The following is a 23,581-nucleotide window of genomic DNA, read 5'->3' as shown; positions in this document are numbered from 1 at the left end:
AGCTGTTTAAGCCTATTTGTTGAAGAGACGGCCACTCTTGCATAAATAAGTAACCCCCCCCAATAATACACACACCAGTCACACAAATTTATACTTTAATATTAGAGGGTTTTCAATCTCAGTAACTTAATTAGAACATTCGATGCAGCAAGCGTAAAGTCTTCTTAACGCTGGTATATCTAAGTAAATTAATAACAGATTTTTCTACGCATTTTGTATTAGGTATGTATGTATGCTTGTATCTGGAGTGATTGGGGACATTTTGCATTGACTTATGTTGCATAGTTACTGGAAAACGCACATACTTACAAACACACGCTTAACTGTGAGCTCTTGAGAATATCCTTTATTTTATACATTCCTTTTCTTTAATATTCCTATGAAATGGGAGCTTAATAAAATGTGGATTTTATTTTAAATCGTGCAACGTGCTAAACCTGCTTCTAATTAGCTTAAAAATACCACTTAATATGCGTTAGGCTTTTAACATCGGACATTTTACAAATATTTTTACAGGCAGGAGTTGCTCCTCAACAACGGCCGATTAACTCTACGTGTGTACTTTTGTCTTTTTTTTTCTTTTGTTGGAATCCTTACCACACTACAGGCAAACCTAATTTTGGTGCGGAAATAATTTTTCTGATAGAGACAGTGTCCATAAAATGTTGTAAAATCCATCAACCAATCTAATAAATTGTAATAAATTTAATCTTTAAGGCGTACTAAAATGCTGATTTAACTATTTCAATTATGATGAAATAGCTTGTTTTGAAGAAGCTGTCAAACAATTTATGATTTGCTATTCCATTGAATAATAAGATAAATAAATGTCGCAACTCATCCTTATTTAATTAAGCTTATTTAAATACGAATTTATACAAGCCCTATATTTTGATTATAGGATGCACCGAACAGTATAAGCTGTGTCCCACCCGTGACAAAAAAAAAAAATTGAAAGTTGTTATCCTACGTTTTGCGTGTCGGTCTTTTATTTCATACTTGCTATAGAAATATATCCAGCAATTCTATTTCGACTTCTTTGGAGTTGTCAAGGAATTATTCAATTATAAAGGATGGCCCACCCGTGACAAGTACGCAGAAACCTTTGCTAGAAATAAATAGGCATTACTAATACGCCTTATAATTTTCATGCAGATATTAACTAATGAAGTCCTGTAGAAATTTTTATCAAAATACGACACCTAAAAAGTAGGTTTTTTCATGGTCCTTGAATCTGAGTCAAACAAAGTCTTAGAGAGTAAAAATTCTTGGATTTTCCATATCTCAAATTTATTTAGCGCATGAGATAATTCCATGGCATGATCCATATTTTGAATCTTTGCAATACTTTATTTACTATTAAAGTTAATTAAATGCTTTCAATTCGAGCATGTCCCATACACTTTATATGGTGTCTACAAATGTAGACTACCGACTAACCTCGGACTCTGGGGGCCTACTCTGTATTGCGATGCGAAAGGCAGTGCGATGCGAAAATAAATTGCGATGCGAAATGTAATTGGAACTCTGTAGCATAGTGTACAAGTACAAGTGTGTTGACTTCTTTCTGACAGGCACTCGCTTAAGTGAGCATAACGGGAAAATCTGGGTTACCATTGTTGTTTCGGTTGAAAACGGTCAATTAGTGTTCTGCGAAGAGGCGTAAAAGATTGAAACAGGATTTATATAGTCACAAAAGTGTTGCTCCTGTTCCACAGCATTTTAATTTTATATTTTTGGCGAAAAGTGTTCAGTTCAGATTTATTGATTTTCATTAAAAGTTTAATTTATTACGGAGAGTTACACTTTAAGTGTAAAAAGCAGAGAAAACGTAGAGTTTTTCAAATTATTGTGAAAAACTTTTTAATTTGAATTTCTGTACCCAAGTTCACTATATTTGTGTAACACAAGAATCTTAAGGTCAATTTCTTAACTATGAGAAACTGAAAAATGTACACTTATTGAAAACTCATTTGCACACACAATTTAAACTTTGAATTTAGTTGTGTTTTTATGCACAAAATTTTGAAACTAAAAACAAAATTTTCATTTGTCAGAAAAAATAAAGAAAAAACGACCTAATATCAAAAAACCCTATCGAAATACAAACTGTCTTGTTTGTTTTTAATGAACTACGTTGTATTTTTCTTGTATTTCGTTAGTTTTTTTTTTAAATATAGTTCACACACACCAGTTCTGAGACCTTATTGGCTCCCTCGACAAAAAATATAAGAGAAAATACAAGAAAAAAATATAGAAAACTAGAAGACCCGGCAGACGTTGTCCTGCCCTAAATTTGGCCTATCTGTATACATTTTAATAAGCTTTTTCCGTCTGACTCTGCCCTCTCCCCCTCTTCACTTTTTCCTAATCCTTTTATTCACTCCTCCCTCCATCTTTTTCGCTTCATCTATCTCCATCTTCGTCACATTCTATCTCTTTCTCAATCTCCCTCTCTCTTTTCTCTTCTCTCACTTTCTTCTCATTCTTCTGCATCCCTTATTGCCTGTCCCAGAGGGTGGTATTATTTTATTCCAGTCCCAGTCCCACTCCGAGTCTCAGCCCCAGTCCTAGTCCTAATCCCAGCCCCAGTCCGTCTCTGGATAATATATTACTCTGTAGTAAAGCACTCATCAACAGCTTTCATTTGATATCCATATTGTATAAACACTGTCTAGGCATTCACTGGCCCACATTTTGGTCTACATCTCGAGACCCTAGTAACCCAGGGGTATGAAAATTACCCCCTCTACACAACTAAAGACTCTCCTGAATGAAAAAAAATGTCGTACTACCTCTAAATCGCGGTCCCCCTCAGAAACCCCCACCCTCTCGCCGGGCCTGGTGATGTGCTATACTTGATATCATTCGTTATAATATTTTTTATTGATAGGCAGTTCTTTTAATTAAACACCAAGCAATTACTCGGAAGTATATCCGCACCACCTGAAAATATGAGTACCGCTGCGTATACGTAACATTTTATTATTACGTATAAACAAATACAAAAATTTGCAATAAAATAATTTACGACTATAAATTGAGGTATAACCTATCCTATCTCTCAAGTTAGATCAAACTACACACGGCGTGCAAAACAAATTCAAAATCGGTTCAGTAGTTTAGGAGTCCATCGCGGCCAAAAATGTTGTGACACGTGTTTTTTTATATATTAAGATAAAGTAGTGTCTTATAGGAGTTTGATTTGTTTGCACTTACAGCACCATTTTATTTGCAGGAGACTTTCACAGCTACAAAAATTAAGGCGGATTTACACAGACGCTTTGGTTGTGTTGCATTCATTAATTCATCTGTCGGGCGAAGTATCGAAAAATTTACAAAATGCTTTGGTTGCGTGCCTACGCTTTAACAACGCCATACGAAAAACAATGAAACGCCGTACGTTATCTTTGCTTTGAAGCGACCAAAGCGTTTATATAATTTTGCCCTTATGCATTTGTGTAAACAGCCTTAGAAGTAAAAATTTTCCATGGTACACGTGCGGCGCTTTATATTTTGAATCTAATTTAAATAAATTTTGCTTTCCGTATGTTTCCGCATTGTTGCAGGCTAGAAATCTTCTAGTATTCTTATTTCCGCGGAAATATATGCAACTATTTCATCTGTAAATACTACAAAGTTTTATTAAACTATCAAATGCAACTCAGCTTGAAGTACTCTTACGTACCAAAAATGCAACTCTAGACCTAAGATTTGCATCAGGTGAGCGAGGCTGTTTGTAGTTTTGACGTTTATCGCTTAGTTGACACAAAAGAAACAAGGCGATTACAATTTCGGCAAACGATTAATTTTTGTTGAACAAATTAAAAAATGGATTCTGTAGCATTATGGGACGATTTAAATGAAGAAAGGATTGATAGGAGGATTATAAGAGACAACTCCAACATTATGAGTCTCAGCGATCAAAGGTAATTTAAACGTTACAAAATTACTCATTCATATACTATTGCTTTATGTTTTATTCATTAGTTTTGTGCAAAATTTTCGGCTTAATAAGGAAGCCTTTTTGTATGTGCTAAATAGCATAAAAAGATATCCTGAAATAATAAAGGTTCCTACAACGTTGAAGTTGTTTTCGCGTTGGGTGTTTTAAGTAACCCTTTGGCCAAATCTGGGTGTATTGCCATGAAGACCACTAGGATTTCAAATTGTTGCTTTTGTGTTTGTTTTGTTTTTTGAGTTGTCCTATATATTTTTAAAAGAATGTACAATGAATATAAATATATCAATTTATGAAATCATCAATTAATACTTACATATTTGAACAATGCGAATGCCTATTACTTGTAGCAAGAAACATGCGAAAATGAATGCTGTTTGACATTCGCTTTCGCTATACAGAGTGCTGGCAATGCGAAAAGGGATAAAAATTGCGAATGGGCAAAATGTGAATGCGAAAGTCAAAATATGCATGCGAATGATACAGAGTACCGATTTTGCGATTTCGCGTAATTTTTCTTTCGCATCGCAATACAGAGTAGGCCCCCTGAGTTTTTTTCGTGCAGCTTCCAAAAACTTCATTTTTTCTGTATAAACAGCAGTAAAACCAGTAAATGCGCACCAAGCCAATAAAATTAACGTAGACCCTGTACCATCATATCACTCTCGCTGTTTACTGATAAATCTTATTACACTAGACTCCAGGCGAACTCTATTGTCAATGTCCATTGTCTTTGATATTGTTTCGGGCTCAATTGACTGTTCTGACCTCATCATGAAAATTCGTTTTAATGTTCCCACTCGTATCCGTCGTTGTAACGACTTGTTTTACATGGGTGTTGTTAGAACGGTTTATGCAATGAATGGTCCACTTAGGAGGACACTTTCCCAATTTAGTGCTTATTCCTATTCCTTGGCGTTTGATTTTAGTTGTAGTAAATTTACATTTAAGAACCTGATCATTTCTCCCAGTGGTGGTAAATTTCAAGGGTACAAATGAAAGATAAAGAAAAGTAAAAAGTGTCATATGTCGTATGTTTTGCAATTTACAAGTTGTATAATTTCTATCCAATAAAACGTAACCAAAATCTTTTATTTTCTTTGATACATTCAGCAATGTTTGGAATTTGTGACTTTACTTATTATAGATAACTGCGGTGACACAAATATGTTACGGTCGAAATATGTTCATAGCTTCGTTCCATTTTTTTGATTCTAGGTATTTTATTTTTAGGCATGTTTTACCCGGCTGAACTATTTAGGTTTTGGATAGTTTGTGCAAAAATAAGATTGCAGACGAAATTCCGCAAGTACGCAAGTATGAACGTCATATAAGACATGCACTTCACTGGTATATACGCAGTTATTTCTGTAGTTATTTTCCTATGAAAAATACCTGTTTCTTCATTTTAAACATTTTTCCATTGCGTGTCATTGGCGTTAGCTATTGGTTTGTTCATTATTTTCTTGTTTTATAATTGTTCATAATCATAATGCGAATAAAATTATAATATGGATTACATACATATTATCTCCCAATTGATACGACAGGGCAACAAAGAACATTTAGATACCAATCGTCGGGTATGCACTCGTCCGACAATACTTTGCAAAGAAGCTGATGCATGCGCCTTACCAACTCCTCGCCGCCGTATTTGTATAGCTTCGCAGGCAATTAGCGCCCACGGCCTTGGGGTCGCCGGTAACTAATATTTTCCTCAGCGGCAGTACGAAGTGCTTTAGAGATGTGGTGTGATTTCGAGTTACGAAATCATTAGCCGTCTGTTGCGATGATAGCCTTTCGATGGCTAGGCTTCATTGTGTTTTTGTTCCTTGTTTTATTCGCGGATAGGATGGCGCGTATTTTGGCTGCAACGAGATAGTGAGCCGAAACAATATTAGGTCCTTGCATTATGCGCACATCTAAAGACTGGAGGCATGCCATGCCGTCCATCTATCACAATGTGGTTGATTTGATCGCGTGTATTTCGATCGGTAACATCCATGTAGCTTGAAGTATATTTTTATACGCGACCATGTTTCGAGCACCGGCGAAATCGATCAGCCTCAGTCCAAAAACACACTCTTTGCCCACCCTGGCATTGAAGTCGTCAAGCACGACTGTTATATCATAGCGAGGGCAGCGCTCGTATGTGCTTTCTAAACTTTCATAGAAAGCTTTCGTCTTCCACCTCATCGTATTTCTAGTTTTCATACTCCTTTGATACTTTTTCAGTTCTGCTACAGAATATGTACCTACATATGGCACATCCAATATTATATATGTAAGTGTTTGTACATATTTTCACCTTAGATTCTCTTAATCCTTAGGGATATGCATTTGTGTGTGTGTGTTGTGTTTGTGTAATCATATTATTTTGTGTACGATAAAAAAAAGTCATGCCGATATGAATATGAAATTATGAGAATGACAAAACATTTGGCCAATTTGATAACATATGGCATTTTATGGTTCCATGTTGTTTTTAGCTTTTGTTTTTGTTATATTTGCTATCGTTAACAGTTATTGTCACATTATTATCTTGACTTTTGCATTAATTAGTTTTTTCCAATTGCGGCTAAATAAAAGAATGCTACAAAAAAGACAAAATTAGGTATAAATAACTGCGAATGGACGCCATTTTTCTCATAGACCTAGGCGAGTAGAGCACGAATCGGGATAAAAACTTCGAAAATCTTGAGTTACGGGTAAAAGTCAGATTTCCGTACTTTGGCGCACTCATAGGCCCATAACTTGGTTGGGTAAAAACTGATTTGAAATGACTTTGCGATTATATAGAGAAAAAATTCAGAGATTTCCAAAAACATTTATGATGATTGTGTCCCAACTTTAACGTAACAATATTTTATAGGTCCAAAAGCACTTACCAAAACCGAATGGCGCTTAGAATCAAAAAAGTGCTTAACTACTTACTTATGTATATAATAATAATAAGCTGCATGAAATTTTTTTAAAAAGTTGTTGCCTACTCCAACGGACGAAAATACCGTGCGAGGGTTTCTAGACCACCCGTGAGAGAAAACTCCTCAGCAAAAAAGTTTTCAATACCGCCACTTAACAAACTTTGGCGATCACCGTCAAGAAACTAGAAAATACACAGTTAAAAGTTTGAGCCTAAATCTGATTTTCCTTTTTTGTTTGTAATACACACAGGTATGACCAAACCGAATTTGTTTGCAAATTTAGATTATACCGCGATGGTAAAGCCTATCCAATACTTTGGAGCCCTTGTTTAATAGACAGCCAGACAAAAAAGAACCTTCTTCAAAGAATTAGAGGGGGTATGCAGGCTATCAATGCTAAGCATTACGAGAGCCCTGAAAACAATCCCAAGGCTGCAACGTATGCCAATCTGTACGTTCCACCTATAGATCTGGCGGCGAAGAACGTAGGCTCAGTGCCTCGGTGCAGCTTGAGCGCAAACCATACAGCCATTGTAGCATAGCTTCCTCAATTACAGGACGAACAGACTACCTGAGCCGCAATTGAAACAGATCCTACCAACTGCCAGATTACTGTAGCGTTTTTCAGCGGAAGTAGTAGCCGTAACCAAAGCAGAAACACTGAAAGAAGCAGCAACTAAAGCAATAATCTCGCATAGCACAGCATCTTAAAATGTGCTACAGTGTAGGCAATCCCTGGAAAAGAATCGGGATAGGGAGAAGGATGCATCTATATTGGGTCCCAGGTCATTTGGGATTAGATGAATATAAAAAGGATGAGCTATCTAAAAAGGGCGCATCCCTCGAAACTTGCTCCATAGACGTCCCAATTAGACTGTGCGAGATGAAAAGAAGGCGAGAGTTGCACATGATCGACCAAGCGAGAAAGGCGTGGCCCCAAGCGCAGGACTGCAAAGTGTCGAAGATCACGTGTAGGTCTTACAACCTTAGACTAACAAAGTTACTCCTATTATTAAAAAGAGAGGACTGTAGACTCATGACGGGTATCACATGCCTTTAAATTAGGCTTGATCAGTGATGGAAGTTGTAGGAAGTGCCGGTTGGAGGAGGAAATGGGCGAGCACGCTTTTTTGGTGTTGTTGTTTTTGATGTGTATTAAGCTGAGTATTAAGCTAATAATAATTATGAAGTTTTGAATTATGGTAAAAGTAAGTTTGAAAAATTTACTTGTTTTGTTTTGTTGATTTTCCGACAGGGTGGATAAATGATGTATATTGGAACTATCCCTTGACAAGGGATGACGGAAAATCGTTCTAATATACATCATTTGAAAAATTGCTTAAAGCGTCGATTGGTTTAAAAGTTTGGCTCAAATTTCTAATATTGTCCGCTCTTTTTTGAAAGATTCTAGAAAACTTGTTTTGACAGTCTCAATATGCATCGCATTCCTAGGCCGAGGCGTATGAGCAACAAAAAAATGTATTTCAGGTGCATATTAAGGCACCGAGTCGCGGTAATCCCGATCCCGAATCCCGAGATTCCCGAACCATTTAACCATCCCGAAATCCCGGAAATATATTTATCAAAATCCCTAGATTTCGGGATTTTCTCGGTATCTCATATTGCAAATTTAAAAAACTTTAACTAATGAATATTGCCCTGTTTTTTCATTTTTGCAAGTCCTAAATTTTAATCAAATTAAATCCCCTTTTTCGGGTAAAGTACAGTCTTCTTTAGACTTTACAAAACTCAATGATCTAATTTCAAAAGAAATAGAATAGAATGGAGCCTGAAAGATGTTTCTCAACATCCCGTTATACATATTGTGTTACAATTTAAAATCTAGCCTTTCAGATTATACTTCATATGCTTTAATACGGTGAGAATATTTTTTAAAATAAAGAAGTGTTTTGAATTGGCTGAACTTTCGTATTTAGCACTTGTGTACAGTGGTAGCTAGTAGTAATTAGTACTAGACAATTATTTACTTTTGTTTAAAATGTAACAAAATTTTAAGTTGCTTAAAATTATTTTTAAAACACTGGACTGCTTTCTTCTTCTGTAAAATTTTAAATAAGTTCGTTAGGGTATTTGTGAATTAAGCCAACGTTATGTTGTTTACATTAGGGTGTTGGATTTTTCGATTTTTCAGCGAAATTAAAACCAATTTAGGGTGATTCTAATTTCTAAAGAATCCTAATTCCTGAACGGTGTTTTATATGTATAAAACCTTAAAATATAAGTCAATTTACATCAAAAAACTACATTGAAATTTTATCTTATTCAATTTTATTAATAAAAATGAGAAAACATATGTTTTTTTCTACTAAACATACATACATATACATATGTATACACTAATTCAAAAACACTACGACTAACAAAAACTGTACAGAACCGCGACAAAAACATTAGATTCTGGAAATACTAATTACTGAAGGTTCTCAAATAATATTGTGACGAATATTAGCATCACTAAGCTGATACTAAATAAATAATCACCGAACTAGTTACTCACACATACACACGCATAAGGCTATGCGAGAGGCATGGACTACAGATATACATGTATATAGCTGTTAACCAAACAGCAGGAACAATTGTTCTCGAACACATTTTCGCGAAATCACTAGACCTTAGGAGAAATGGATGAACGATAAAACGGAGTAATAACTAATCAATTTGATTTAAACACGCTATCAATTGCGAAGTGAAGAATAATTGCGAAGTATAGTTGTACTACTCCCAAAGTAGTCTAATAAAGGCCATTTTACAATACAGAATATTGGAGTGATTTTTAACAGTTTAGCGATTCGAACGTTAGCAGAAGGTTTCAAATAAGCGGAATTTTCTTAAATTCGTTACAATATAATGAACACAACAAAAAGAAAAAAGCAAATAAATACAGTATCTGCTGCTATAGTCAAAAATAATACAATCGCATTAGACACAAAAGAAGCTTAAAAGCCGTTAACAATGACCGCCATTTTTTGCGCCTTGCGGCTAAACGAATCAACAGTATTCGAAAATCTAAGGTTTCAATAAATAAAAAACATGAATCCGGAAGGGTCCCAAAATGATATCAAAATAGTCCCGAAATGATCCCGACGGGATCCCGGACAAATCCCGAAAACTATCCAGAAATTATGCCGGAAGGGCCCCAAAATCATCCCGAAATAGTCCCGGAAAAGTCCCGAAATTACCCTAACGGGATCCCGAAAACCATCCAGAAATAATGCCGGAAGGATCCCCAAATTATCCCGAAAAAGTCCTGAAATAACTCCGACATATTCACGTACTTAGCAATGAATTGAAGTAGCCAGTTTTGATATTTTCATATACAAGTGGATGTGACTTTAATTCGATTTTAAAACTTTTTCCGTCGGCATGTACAAATATGAAGTTCGCTTACCAATTTGCAAAAATATTGCTCAAAGTATGTACGAGTTATCGCACTAGAAAGTCCAAAAAATCTTATTTGGAAAGTAGTTGCTGCCACGCCCATTGTCCAAAAAAATTATGTGGATCAACTACATGCAATGTCAGTAATTTACGTGGCAAATTTAAATAACGTGGCTTCTTTAGATACTCAAATATTGCATGTTCTGTGCGGAAATGTCTATATACAGAAAGAGGCCTGGCTACTGACCGATTACGACCGTTTCTTTTTTTGGAAAGCTTTCTTATCATAGCAGAATGCGGTTTATCAATTTTCACTCTAATATTTGTATTGGAACGAAATTTTTTTGCAATAATACACTGCAAGTTCACCATTTATACTATGAGATTTTCGATCTAGTTTGATTATGATTAATTTCTAGTATTATTAACAGAAATTTTCAAAAGTCCATAAGGTTTTTAATTTTACGAATCCAGGAGAATCGATTGGTACCAAATTTTTTTAATTCGGATAAGCCGTTTCTTTGTTATCAAGCGGGACTTTTATTTCGGCCTTAAAAAATAAAAGTCTTGATAATTATTTTCCGTCCCTGGCTTTGAGTGAATATATTTACAACAGTATATCACTAGGTAATTGAAATCAAAAATCAAACAGATTAGTTACATTTTCGAAATCTGCATAATATAAGCTCTCTCCACAATTTTTTTGTGATACACTCTAATGCTCATGCATTGCATTCATTAAGAAAGTGAGGGGAAAAATCAAAACCTGAACTCAGAAAGTTGCTTACCATCATTCATTTATCGTCATGTAATGTTGTTGTTACTTTTTTGGTGTTGGTTCTTATTTTTCTACAACTATACATAGTTCTGTCATTGCGTTGTTTATACGCCACAGGCTTTGTAAATAAAGAAAAGCTGCAGGAATTGTGTAAGTATTATACTAAAAATAGAAATCCTCCCATACGCTCAATAATCTCAGCTAGAAAAGGAGCACGGAAAGTAGTCGTTGTTAGAGAGCGTCATCATCATCACCATCACCATCGCCATAGTGAACGCCAACGCAAGCAAAACTCAGAACATTAACATCATCAACATCAACAAAGCCACAAACAACAAAGAACAACAAAAAGCAGTAATATTGAATGTCCTTTTCATTACGCACAACCACAACCGCAATATACATATGTACATAATGAGCACGCATGTAAGCACGTAAGTATTTATTCTACCGGGAGGATCCAGCAAAAAATATCATCCTATAACGGTCCTATTTTAAATTTAAATTTAAATTAAATAAGCCTTATATAAGGTGCAGCGCTTTTAGTGGGGGGAGCCACCTACACGCATGTGTTTGTATTGAAATAAAAACAAGTAAGGGAGGCTAAGTTCGGGTGTAACCGAACATTACATACTCAGCTGAGAGCTTTGGAGACAAAATAAGGGAAAATCACCATGTAGGAAAATGTTGTATGTATGACATGGGTTTCAAATGGAAGGTATTAAAGAGTATTTTAAAAGGGAGTGGGCCATAGTTGTATATGTGAAGGCGTTTTCGAGATTTCGATGAAAATGTGGACCAGGGTGACCCAGAACATCATCTGTCGGGTACCACCAATTTATTTATATATGTAATACCACGAACATTATTCCTGCATTCCATGTTTCATCTTTTTTTTCATATTTGGTATAGAATTATGGAATTTTTTTCATTTTTCGTAATTTTCGATATCGGAAGAGTGGGCGAAGTCATAGTCGGATTTCGGCCATTTTTTATACCAATACAAAGTGAGTTCAGATAAGTACGTGAACTAAGTTTAGTAAAGATAAATCGATTTTTGCTCAAGTTATCGTGTTAACGGCCGAGCGGAAGGACAGAAGGTCGACTGTGTATAAAAACTGGGCGTGGCTTCAACCGATTTCGGCCATATCGTCATAGAATCTATGCCCCTACCAAATTTCACAAGGATTGGTAAATTTTTGTTCAACTTATGGCATTAAAAGTATTCTAGACGAATTAAATGAAAAAGGTCGGAGCCACGCCCATTTTGAAATTTTCTTTTATTTTTGCATTTTGAAGCACTATATCATTACTGGAGTTGAATGTTGACATAATTTACTTATATACTGTAAAGATATTAAATTTTTTGTTAAAATTTTACTGTTCGTCACCCGATTTTGCTAATTTTTATTAAGCACACATATAGTAGTATGAGTAACGTGCTTGCCAATTTTCATCACGATATCTTCAACGACTGTCAAATTACAGCTTGCAAAACTTTTAAATTACCTTCTTTTAAAAGTGGGCGGTGCCACGCCCATTGTCTAAAAATTTTACTAATTTTCTATTTTGCGTCATAAGTTCAACGCACCTACCAAGTTTCATCGCTTTACCCGTCTTTGATAATGAATTATCGCACTTTTTCGGTTTTTCGAAATTTTCGATATCGAAAAAGTGCCCGTGGTTGTAGTCCCATTTCATTCATTTTAAATAGCGATCTGAGATGAGCACCCAGGAACCTACATACCAAATTTCATCATGATACCTCAAAATTTACGCAAGTTATCGTGTTTACGGACGGACGGACGGACATGGCTAAATTAATTTCTTTTTGCGCCCAGATCATTTTGATATATAGAAGTCTATATCTATCTCGATTAGTTTATGCCGTTACGGATTACCGTTATGCGAACAAAGTTAATATACTCTGTGAGCTCTGCTCAGCTGAGTATAATAAAGTTCAGACTTAAAATTCCATGAAAATACAAAAATAGAACGAAAGCCGAACGAAGTGCATAGCTCAAAAGTAAATATTTGTAAAACCTTGTAATAAGGATAAGCCAGATTGTTATGTTGCGAAATTGTAGCTTAAGTGCTAGTTTTAGCATGATTATAGAGTTTTGAATTCGTACACCTTAAGGGGTTACAAGGGCCATTCATAGCTTCTCCAACCCAATTGTCAACCTTGCGTATTTAGCAAGCTAGGCGACCCCAAGTTCCTCATTGCAGGCGTTGGATGATCTAGAATGTGGTCATGTCAAACCGTTTCCAAAATGATTGGGCTAGTGCTTTAAAGGTGCTAATTTCGGAACGTACCGGATCAATATCCGGCAAAGGACTATGAATATCGGTGAAACTCACCAAAACCTTCGGGGATTCCCCTTATCACTACATATGTCTAAATATATAATAGTTTTATTTATTTTTTTTTTGTACATGTATATACATATGCACTTAAACTTTTTATGAACTGCTAAGTGCATATATTTATCTGCACTTGAGAAATTGTTGGGCAAAAAATCAGTTTGTACTGCTAAATTTCAGTATGCATTATACTCAGTTGCAACTGAAATGTGTCTCTCTATTTTATCTCTACACTATTCTCCACTTCCGAGACCGAAGAGTGTGTGTCCACAATTCATCGCAGCCGATTCAGCTATAGGTTATACCTACACGATGGCCCACGAAAGTGCATGTCTCCGCTATTAAGCACAACCCGTTTTGTAGCGAGTTATTTAACCACTGCCGCGAGTCTTCAATAATTGCCGTAAGTCGCGTCTCCTAAACATTATCTAAGTGATGATAGGCGTTTTTGTTTTACCCAATTACAATCATGAAAAACAATAGCGTGATTTAGACGTGGCTCGTTAATTCTTTTGGTTTACAAATTGAAACTCGATGATTTTACTGTAAAAGAACTATATACATACTACTGCCGACTAACTAATTAACAATCCATCAATAAAAATAAATTAATTTTAATGGAATTTTATCAAAAGATCACATCGGATGATAGATTTCAAGGTCGAAAGGTTTAGTTCAACCATTTTAGGGTTTAGCCTCGGAGGCTGGAAATTTGCATATGAGTTTATTTTGGCTTTGTAGAAGTGGTATTTACAGTCACAATGAATATTAAGATAATCTAGGTCGAAGGTTGCTAGCCATAATATTCTCCACAATGACAAGCCGTGTTTGTGTCATCCTAGATATGTAAGTGCTAAATTAGGTAAATTCGCTCAAAACGGTTGATATTCCACGCAACCATCAATACGATAGTTAAGAAAACTATTGATATGTGCGAGATGGGCATAGTGTTTTTAACTTTAGTGATTTTTATACTCAGTTGAGCAGAGCTCACAGAGTATATTAAGTTTGATTGGATAACGGTTGGTTGTACATATATAAAGGAATCGAGATAGATATAGACTTCCATATATCAAAATAATCAGGATCGAAAAAAAATTTGATTGAGCCATGTCCGTCCGTCCGTCCGTCCGTCCGTCCGTCCGTCCGTCCGTCCGTCCGTCCGTCCGTCCGTTAACACGATAACTTGAGTAAATTTTGAGGTATCTTGATGAAATTTGGTATGTAGGTTCCTGAGCACTCATCTCAGATCGCTATTTAAAATGAACGATATCGGACTATAACCACGCCCACTTTTTCGATATCGAAAATTTCGAAAAACCGAAAAAGTGCGATAACTCATTACAAAAGACAGATAAAGTGACGAAACTTGGTAGATGGGTTGACGTTATGAAGCAGAATAGAAAGTTAGTAAGATTTTGGACAATGGGCGTGGCACCGCCCACTTTTACAAGAAGGTAATTTAAAAGTTTTGCAAGCTGTAATTTGGCAGTCGTTGAAGATATCATGATGAAATTTGGCAGGAACGTTACTACTATTACTCTATATGTGCCAAATAAAAATTAGCAAAATTGGATGAAGAACACGCCCACTTTTTAAAAAAAAAATTTTTTAAATTCATATTTTAACAAAAAATTTAATATCTTTACTGCATATAAGTAAATTAAGTCAAAATTCAACTCCAGTAATGATATGATGCAACAAAATACAAAAATAAAAGAAAATTTCAAAATGGGCGTGGCTCCGCCCATTTTCATTTAGTTTGTCTAGAATACTTTTATTGCCATAAGTCGAACAAAAATTTACCAATCCTTCTCAAATTTGGTAGGTGCATAGATTCTATGACGGTAACTGTTCTCTGTGAAAATGGGCGAAATCGGTGGAAGCCACGCCCAGTTTTTATACACAGTCCACCGTCTGTCCTTCCGCTCGGCCATTAACACAATAACTTGAGCAAAATCCGATATATCTTTACTAGACTTAGCCCACGTACTTACCTGAGCTCACTTTTTCTTGGTATAAAAAATGGGCGAAATCTGACCATAACCACGCCCACTTTATCGATATCGAAAATTACGAAAAATGAAAAAAATGCCATAATTCTATACCAAATACGAAAAAAGTGATGAAACATGGTAACTGGATTGGTTTATTGACGCAAAATATAACTTTGGAAAAAACTTTGTAAAATGGGTGTGACACCTACCATATTAAGTAGAAGAAAATGAAAAAGTTCTACAAGGTGAAATCAACAGCCCTTGGAATCTTGGCAGGAATACTGTTAGTGGTATTGCATATATAAATAAATTAGCAGTACCCGACAGATGATTTTCTGGATCACCTGGTCCACATTTTGGTCGATATCGCGAGAACGCCTTCACATATACATCTAAGGGCCACTCGCTTTTAAAACCCTCATTAATACCTTTAATTTGATATCCATATCGTACAAAAACATACCAGAGTCACCCCTGTCCCACCCTAATGGCGATATCTCGAAAAGGCATCCACCTATAGACCTAATGCCCCCTCCCTCTTAAAATGCTCAGTAACACCTTTCGTTTGATACCCATATCGTACAAATATTCTAGAGTCACCCCTGTCCCACCCTAATGGCGATATCTCGAAAAGGCGTCCACCTATAGACCTAATGCCCACTCCCTCTTAAAATGCTCATTAACACCTTTCGTTTGATACCCATATCGTACAAACATTCTAGAGTCACACCTGGCCCACCCTAATGGCGATATCTCGAAAAGGCGTCCACCTATAGACCTAATGCCCACTCCCTCTTAAAATGCTCAGTAACACCTTTCGTTTGATACCCATATCGTACAAACATTCTAGAGTCACACCTGGCCCACCCTAATGGCGATATCTCGAAAAGGCGTCCACCTATAGAACTAAGGATTACTCCCTTTTAAAATACTCATTACCACCTTTCATTTGATACCCATATCGTACAAACACATTCTAGAGTCACCCTGGCCCACCCTAATGGCGATATCTCGAAAAGGCGTCCACCTATAGACCTAATGCCCACTCCCTCTGAAAATGCTCAGTAACACCTTTCGTTTGATACCCATACCGTACAAACATTCTAGAGTCACCCTTGGTCCAGCTTTATGGCGATATCTCGAAAAGGCGTCCACCTATAGAACTAAGGATTACTCCCTTTTAAAATACTCATTACCACCTTTCATTTGATACCCATGTCGTACAAACACATTCTAGAGTCTCCCTGGCCCACCCTAATGGCGATATCTCCAAAAGGCGTCCACCTATAGACCTAATGCCCACTCCCTCTTAAAATGCTCAGTAACACCTTTCGTTTGATACCCATATCGTACAAACATTCTAGAGTCACCCTTGGTCCACCTTTATGGCGATATCTCGAAAAGGCGTCCACCTATAGAACTAAGGATTACTCCCTTTTAAAATACTCCTTACCACCTTTCATTTGATACCCATATCGTACAAACACATTCTAGAGTCACCCCTGGCCCACCCTAATGGCGATATCTTGAAAATGCGTCCACCTATAGACCTAATGCCCACTCCCTCTTAAAATGCTCAGTAACACCTTTCGTTTGATACCCATATCGTACAAACAAATTCTAGAGTCAGCCCTGGTCTACCTTTATGGCGATATCCCTAAATGGCGTTCATCCATAGAACTATGGCCTACTCTCTCTTAAAATAATCTTTAATACCTTTCATTTGATACACATGTTATACAACCACATTCCAGGGTTACCCCAGATTGATTTTCCTTATTTTGTCTCCATAGCTCTCAACTGAGTATGTTATGTTCGGTTACACCCGAACTTAGCCTTCCTTACTTGTTTTAAACTCTCTTTGAGAGCATACTTGTGCTTAATGGAGGTAAAATTAAAGTTCATTACCAGTGCCAACTATAGTATATTTTCATAAATCTGCTCAATCGATCTCATCATCGCGTTATTTACAGTTGAGCATGTGTGTTAGACTGGGTCGAAAAATAAATTTCCTAAATTCGAAGCTTATAATGAGGGTCTCGGAAACTTTTTATATATTTTTTTATACTTGTTTGTTTTTTTTTTTTTTTTTTTTTTTTGTTTGCAGCCTCATTACTTTTTCAAAATTACTGTCATAATTTTGTTCTTGAGAAGTTTTATAATTCTTCTTAAAGCTTTTTTGTGCTCTGCCGTCATGCCGAAGTCGTGAAGTCCGTTAATGACCTCGTCACAATGAAATTTCTCATGTTCATGAGTTTTGATGCAAAAGCGAACATCGTCCCAATCGCACAAGATGTTGCATATAAAAGAACTTCAAACTTAGCAGTTGAAACTTATTTCTTGCCCATTCATTTAAAAAAAAATTCGCTAAGCACTGTTGTAAACATTCCCACTATACAAGAAAAATACTTATGTACATATTTTGTCTGAAAACACCCATGGCCAAATCAAATTTCAAATTCGTATGCTTTGCTTGCAGCAAAAGTTGAGAGTTGGCTACTTTTGCACGCCAGATGCCGCTGGTGATGCGCTATTTGTCGTTGTCCATGCATATACATGCATTCTATTAATTTGTCAGCGCACTTATGGCATCAAAAATCGTATGTGACGGGCCTTGAACCACGTAGATAGTACATCATATTGTAAAAGCGACGTCGCAATCAACTTTTTCATTTAGATGCGTACAAGGCAACCTTATGCATGATGAGTAGATTGCATGTATTTTTACGGAGAACGTCAGATCAACCGACACCAGGGCCATCTAACATGAAAAAGTAAAAAAAAAATGTGCAACTTAATATATTTGATTAACCTTAAATATTTTCTGTGTTAGTCAAATAACCGAATGAATAGTTTTATCGTAAAGGATAATATATGCAGCTTTCCAATGACATCTATAAAATTTTGACCTTTTCTATCTCTTGGCTGACAATTCTATGGAAATACCCATATGTTTGTATTTTATTTAGTTGCGAAAACTTTTTTTCTAGTAGAACCACAAAACTTAATTTTTTTGTACACTTGGCCGTACTCCATCATCATTGATAATTAGGGGTTGTGTCATTATTATTTTGTTCCTGGTTTTTTCGTTTACCCTTTCAAGCCATAACCGCGTAGGCGGCAAAACGAAAAATTTTACTGTCTGAAAAATTATAAATAAATGCAAATTTTCGCTTTGTTCCAAATTGTTTCAGCTATAATTTATGCGCTGTTAAGGGCTAATTACACTTCCGTAACCCTAACGCCATAGTCGTAACCATATCCATAACCATCTCCAATGTGATCGATTAATGGTGCCTTAACTTAAAAATCGTGAAAATTTCATAAAAATGAAGAAAACGCAAAAAATTACAAACATATTGCACAAAAAATAAGTTCTTAGTCATAACGTATCCAAAACAATGAATAAAATCTACGAAAAGTTATTAAATTCACCAACTTAAATATTTGTAGGTTATGGATTTGGCGAGAATCCAAAAACCAATTGGTTGGCTATGGTATGGTTATGGCGTTAGCGTTATGGTATGGCACCATTAATCGATTACATTGATACCTACCTTATGGAAATCAATGTAATCGATTAATGGTGCCATACCATAGCAATCAGCTGTTTTATCTGGTTATGGTTATGTGGTTATGAGTCACCATTAATTAGCCTTTTAATCGTTGGGCTTTAGACAGCTGATTCAAACTTTGATGGATATGGATTACTATCGAAGGTGAAAACCCGAAAACTGTGACGCCTTAGTCAAATCAATAACAGTAAATTGAAAAAGAGTTTTGAACACCTGTTGGGATAGGACATACCGTTAAACATATGTATTTAAACTATGAACGTAGTAGGTACTACCTCTTCACTTTGTTACGTTTTCAGCTCATTTCACACAAAAAAGGAGAAAATGCTTATTTATAACTTACCCTTTGACATCATATTGTGATTGTTGTTGGCTGCATTAATATTGGAAGTAACTTCAGAATTCTGAACCAAAACTGAACTTGGCACAGCTACAACAGTGTCCAATACAATACCCAGTACAAGTAGCATATTCAAAAGATCCAAACGTTTTACGCTGCTCATCTTGATGCCTTAAGCTTTCTCTTAATTTAAATTACGAAGTTTTTGTTAAATAAATTTTATAGTAAATTAGTTTTTTTTTTTTTGTTAAAAATGTCACAATCGTCACCAGTCTTTTAAAGTTTGCACTTTTACAATTTGATTATGTGTGGGCGTTTATCAAAAATTTTCTTTTTTTATTATTTTAAAGATTTCAAGTAATAAATTCCGTTTTTTTTTTTTTGAAAGTCGATGTTAACGGCTCAAGCGCGCTGAATAAACTGCTGCTGCTGCAGGTGGTGCAACAATTTTTATTGAATTGGCCTCGTTTTCAAGTCATTGCGATTGTGTCGAATATCCTTTCCTTTGTGTGGTTGGTATTCGTACACTCGTGGGCTTCGTCGGCTTTTTTTATTTTCGATTACCCCATCCGCTTCTTCGCCGGCTGTTTAGTCATCTAAAAGTTGGCTATGTACGTCATTGATAAGAATTAATTCAAAATGCGTTGAGAGTAAACTTATTTGCATTCCTCCCCCCACCACCACCGCGAAGGCCTATCCTCTTTAACCAACTCCATATGTTTGTATGTATACAATGCCAAAATTTACAATTTATTGCGTATGTATTTGACCATATTAGAAGCTTTTCCTTTTCATTTGCCGTGGGGCTTTGAAGCTTTTCACTATTTTCAAGACATAAAGCCCAGTTTTTATTACCAACTTAAACTACAATTTACTTAAACTAAGGTTAGTTACGCCAACACTTCTAATCTAAGTTTGTACCACCAATGTTTCCAGCGCTGTAAACCAAGCATGTTATAATCACAACAGAGCAGCCATGGTGGTTTTTCTAAAAGGGGCTTCGTAGAGATAATATTACTGTGTAAATGCTCTTTCACTTTCACACGTGCATCCACAATGTGGGGACTCAGCTGAGGTGAATGGTGTATACCAATATATGGACCCATTTACACCCAAAGTACAATATGGGCACCAAACAAGAGGCTATACTAAGCTCTGTTCCGATCAAGATCGTTTAATGTAAAACCTCAACTGATTTCAGAGATATCTTCGAAAATGGGTCCCAGATAGACCAAAAGTTTGTTTTTAAAGTATGGGCTTCAATAAGTACTTTCTCTTAAGCACCCCAACCAATTTTTATATATCGCTCAAAATGTGGCTCTGAATCTGTTTCTTCTATTTGGAAATCAAACAAAGGGGGTTGCATAAGGCATAACTGTGCGGGCAGGCTATGCCGACCAGGAAATCATAAATATTTTCATACCTCCTGTCACCTGTTGTACAAGTGCCTTGCGCCCCGACAATAATGCCTTAGTTAGGGGCGATAATCCTATAACTTTTAGCATTTCAACTTGCAAAACGTTGGCAGGGATTAGGAACTTCAGAACAAATATATAATTACGTCATTAAGCCTCTGCGGGTTAAGGGGCCTGAAATATCCACGCTGCAAGGCGTTCCTGCTATTGGTTCCCGCGGTTGTCAGTCTACACCCCTTTCAGTTGTTAATGAGAAGCGTCAGTTGGAAATAAGATTTGTTAATTAAAAATAAGATAAGCAAATTTTAAATTAGAACGCGTCAAATGTAAATGTAAAAGCGTCCCTTCGATATGAGAATAATCATTTGTGTATAAGAGCATAAATTGCAAATGAGAAACCGTCAGGTATAAATGAGAAAGCATAAGCTGAAAATGCAAAAAGCGTCATTGGAAAGCGTACAAGATATGCCCATTGTCACATACATACATATATAAGTTATCTTTATTACCTTTTAACGTTTTCAATTACATGACGTTTTCCGCAAACCTTAGGAGCTTTTTTGGAACAACCAAAACGATATTCATCAGGCGCCAGTGGCAGGAAACTCGAATAGTTTGCCAGATATTTTGACCTTAACTGACGGTCAAAATTGGAATGCAACAGAAAACTGACTGAGCACGCTGTTGCTCTTATTTCCGACTGATATGCAGCAGGGGAACGCCTGATCATCGATACCGGTCTCCTTTGATGCCTAGCAAGAAGTGTTCCATCCATAACTAAACCATGCTCACAGGGTCGCCATTACCATTATTACAACAATCTGCGTTTGTCTTGAAACTTTTCGTCATTCGCAGGGTCGTCAGAAAACATTTCCAGAATTATTCCTATTAGCTAGTATCGCTTTCACTTCTTTTTTTTTAAGTAGGCTTGGCTCTTCTTCCCTTCACGTTAGACTCCCATATACAGCGTGACCTTAAAGGCAATGCCCATTTTTTCTGTTGTCTGCTCGGTTAAATCGTCAGGTCGTTATCATCAGTTATCTGTTTCGTGAGCAGCTTCCAGATAGCAAACCTTCCTTAGTCGCGGTTTGGCTGCTCAAGGTGATGGTCCGGTGTTAATGTTGGGATACAGCCAAGTAGGTTAGGTTAGGTTGAACTGGCCGGTTCATGAGGACCTTACATTGATTGAGTGGCTCCTTAGTGTTACCAGACATTTATTTAATGACCAAACCAGGTCCTATGTTATTAAATAACTCCGTCCTGCCATATTACTCTTTGAGTCTTAGCCTGGCAAGCGCAGGGCAGGAACACAAAACGTGCTCGAGCGTTCCCTCGTCCAACCTGCACTTCATTCATCTGAATACACATCATGAGTCTACAGTATTCTCCTTTTAGTGATAAGTGTAACTTACTCAGTCTAAGGTTGTTGTTGTTGTTGTAGCAGTGCTTCGCCTCATCCTATAGGTGTGACCGATCACAAATTGTCATCAATATCCTCTAACGGGAGTCCAAGGAAACTTGCTGTTTCAACAGGGGTGGACCATAATGAGAGGGGTGTTAGAGGCGTTGGGTCCACAATACAGTTGAAGAGATGGTTGGTGTCATGTGGGGACACGTTACAAGCAGGACATATGTTTTGTATGTCGGGGTTGATTCTGGATAGGTAAGAGTTTAACTTGTTACAGTATCCAGATCGAAGTTGAGCTAGAGTGGCTCGCGTTTCCCTAGGGAGTGTGCGTATCTCTTCTGCAAAATTAGGGTATTGTTTTTTGAGTACAGGATTCACAGCGCAATTCCTGGCATATAAGTCCGACGCCTGTTTGTGGAGTTCACTGAGGACCTGCTTGTGTTTTTTGGCTTCATACGGCTGTGTTCTCAGGTGCCGCATTTCCTCATAATGCTTACGGAGATTACTCCTTACGCCCCTGGGGGGTGTTGGCTCATCAATCAGATGTCTGCTGTGATGCCCAGGTTTCTGGGTATTCAACAGGAACTGTTTGGTTACCATTTCATTTCTCTCCCTAATGGGGAGTATTCTCGCCTCATTATGTAGATGGTGTTCTGGGGACATAAGAAGAAAATCCATGGCGGTTCTAAGGGCAGTATTTTGGCAGGCGTGTAGCTTCTTCCAGTGAGTAGTCTTTAGGCTTGGCGACCATATCGGGGACGCGTGGCATACAATCGGCTGGCCAATTGCTTTGTATGTGGTAAAGGGTATTCCTTTGTCTTTTCCCCAAGTACTGCCAGCAAGGGATTTGAGGATTTTATTACGGCTCTGGAAATTCGGTACAATTGCGGCTGCATGCTCACCAAAATTTAGATCCTGATAAAACGTCACACCCAAGATTTTGGGGTGTAGGACAGTCGGTAGCGTAGTGCCATCGACGTGGATGTTCAAAATGCTCGACATTTGGGACATCCATGTTGTAAATAAGGTCACGGAGGATTTAGTCGTTGATAATGCCAGGTTTCGCGAGGCGAAAAAACTGGAGAGATCAGGGAGGTAGCCGTTTATTCTGTTGCAAAGCTCATCGATTTGAGGGCCTGGGCCTGTGGCCATTATTGTGCAGTCATCGGCGTAGGAAACGATGGTAACTGCTTCTGGTGGCGAAGGTAGCTTAGATATGTAGAAATTAAACAAAAGTGGGGATAGGACACCACCATGTGGCACCCCTTGTTTAATTCTTCTTGGTTTTAATGTTTCGTTTCTAAATTGCACCGATGCCTGCCTACGACTCAGATAATTTGCGGTCCACCTTTTAAGACATGGGGAAGGGTAGACCCTTCCAGGTGTTGCAGTAGCGTGCCATGGTTGACCGTATCAA

General features: G+C 36.9%; 1 protein-coding gene across 1 annotated transcript in view; it reads right to left on the bottom strand.

Annotated features, from left to right (window-relative positions):
- The window catches only part of LOC137241411 (uncharacterized), a 44,008-nt gene extending 24,249 nt beyond the window's left edge, over window positions 1–19,759 (bottom strand). The window contains exon 1 of the mRNA XM_067768969.1: window positions 19,345–19,759. Within this exon, the coding sequence (XP_067625070.1) occupies window positions 19,345–19,504 (160 nt within the window). The 5' untranslated portion in view covers window positions 19,505–19,759. The remainder of the gene's footprint in view (window positions 1–19,344) is intronic.
- Between the last annotated feature and the right edge of the window lie 3,822 nt (window positions 19,760–23,581).

This window comes from Eurosta solidaginis, chromosome 2 (assembly GCF_040869045.1).
Source record: "Eurosta solidaginis isolate ZX-2024a chromosome 2, ASM4086904v1, whole genome shotgun sequence".
Lineage (NCBI taxonomy): Eukaryota > Metazoa > Arthropoda > Insecta > Diptera > Tephritidae > Eurosta > Eurosta solidaginis.
The sequence above is the reverse complement of the archived record's forward strand: the minus strand, read 5'-3'. Positions and strand labels throughout refer to the sequence as shown.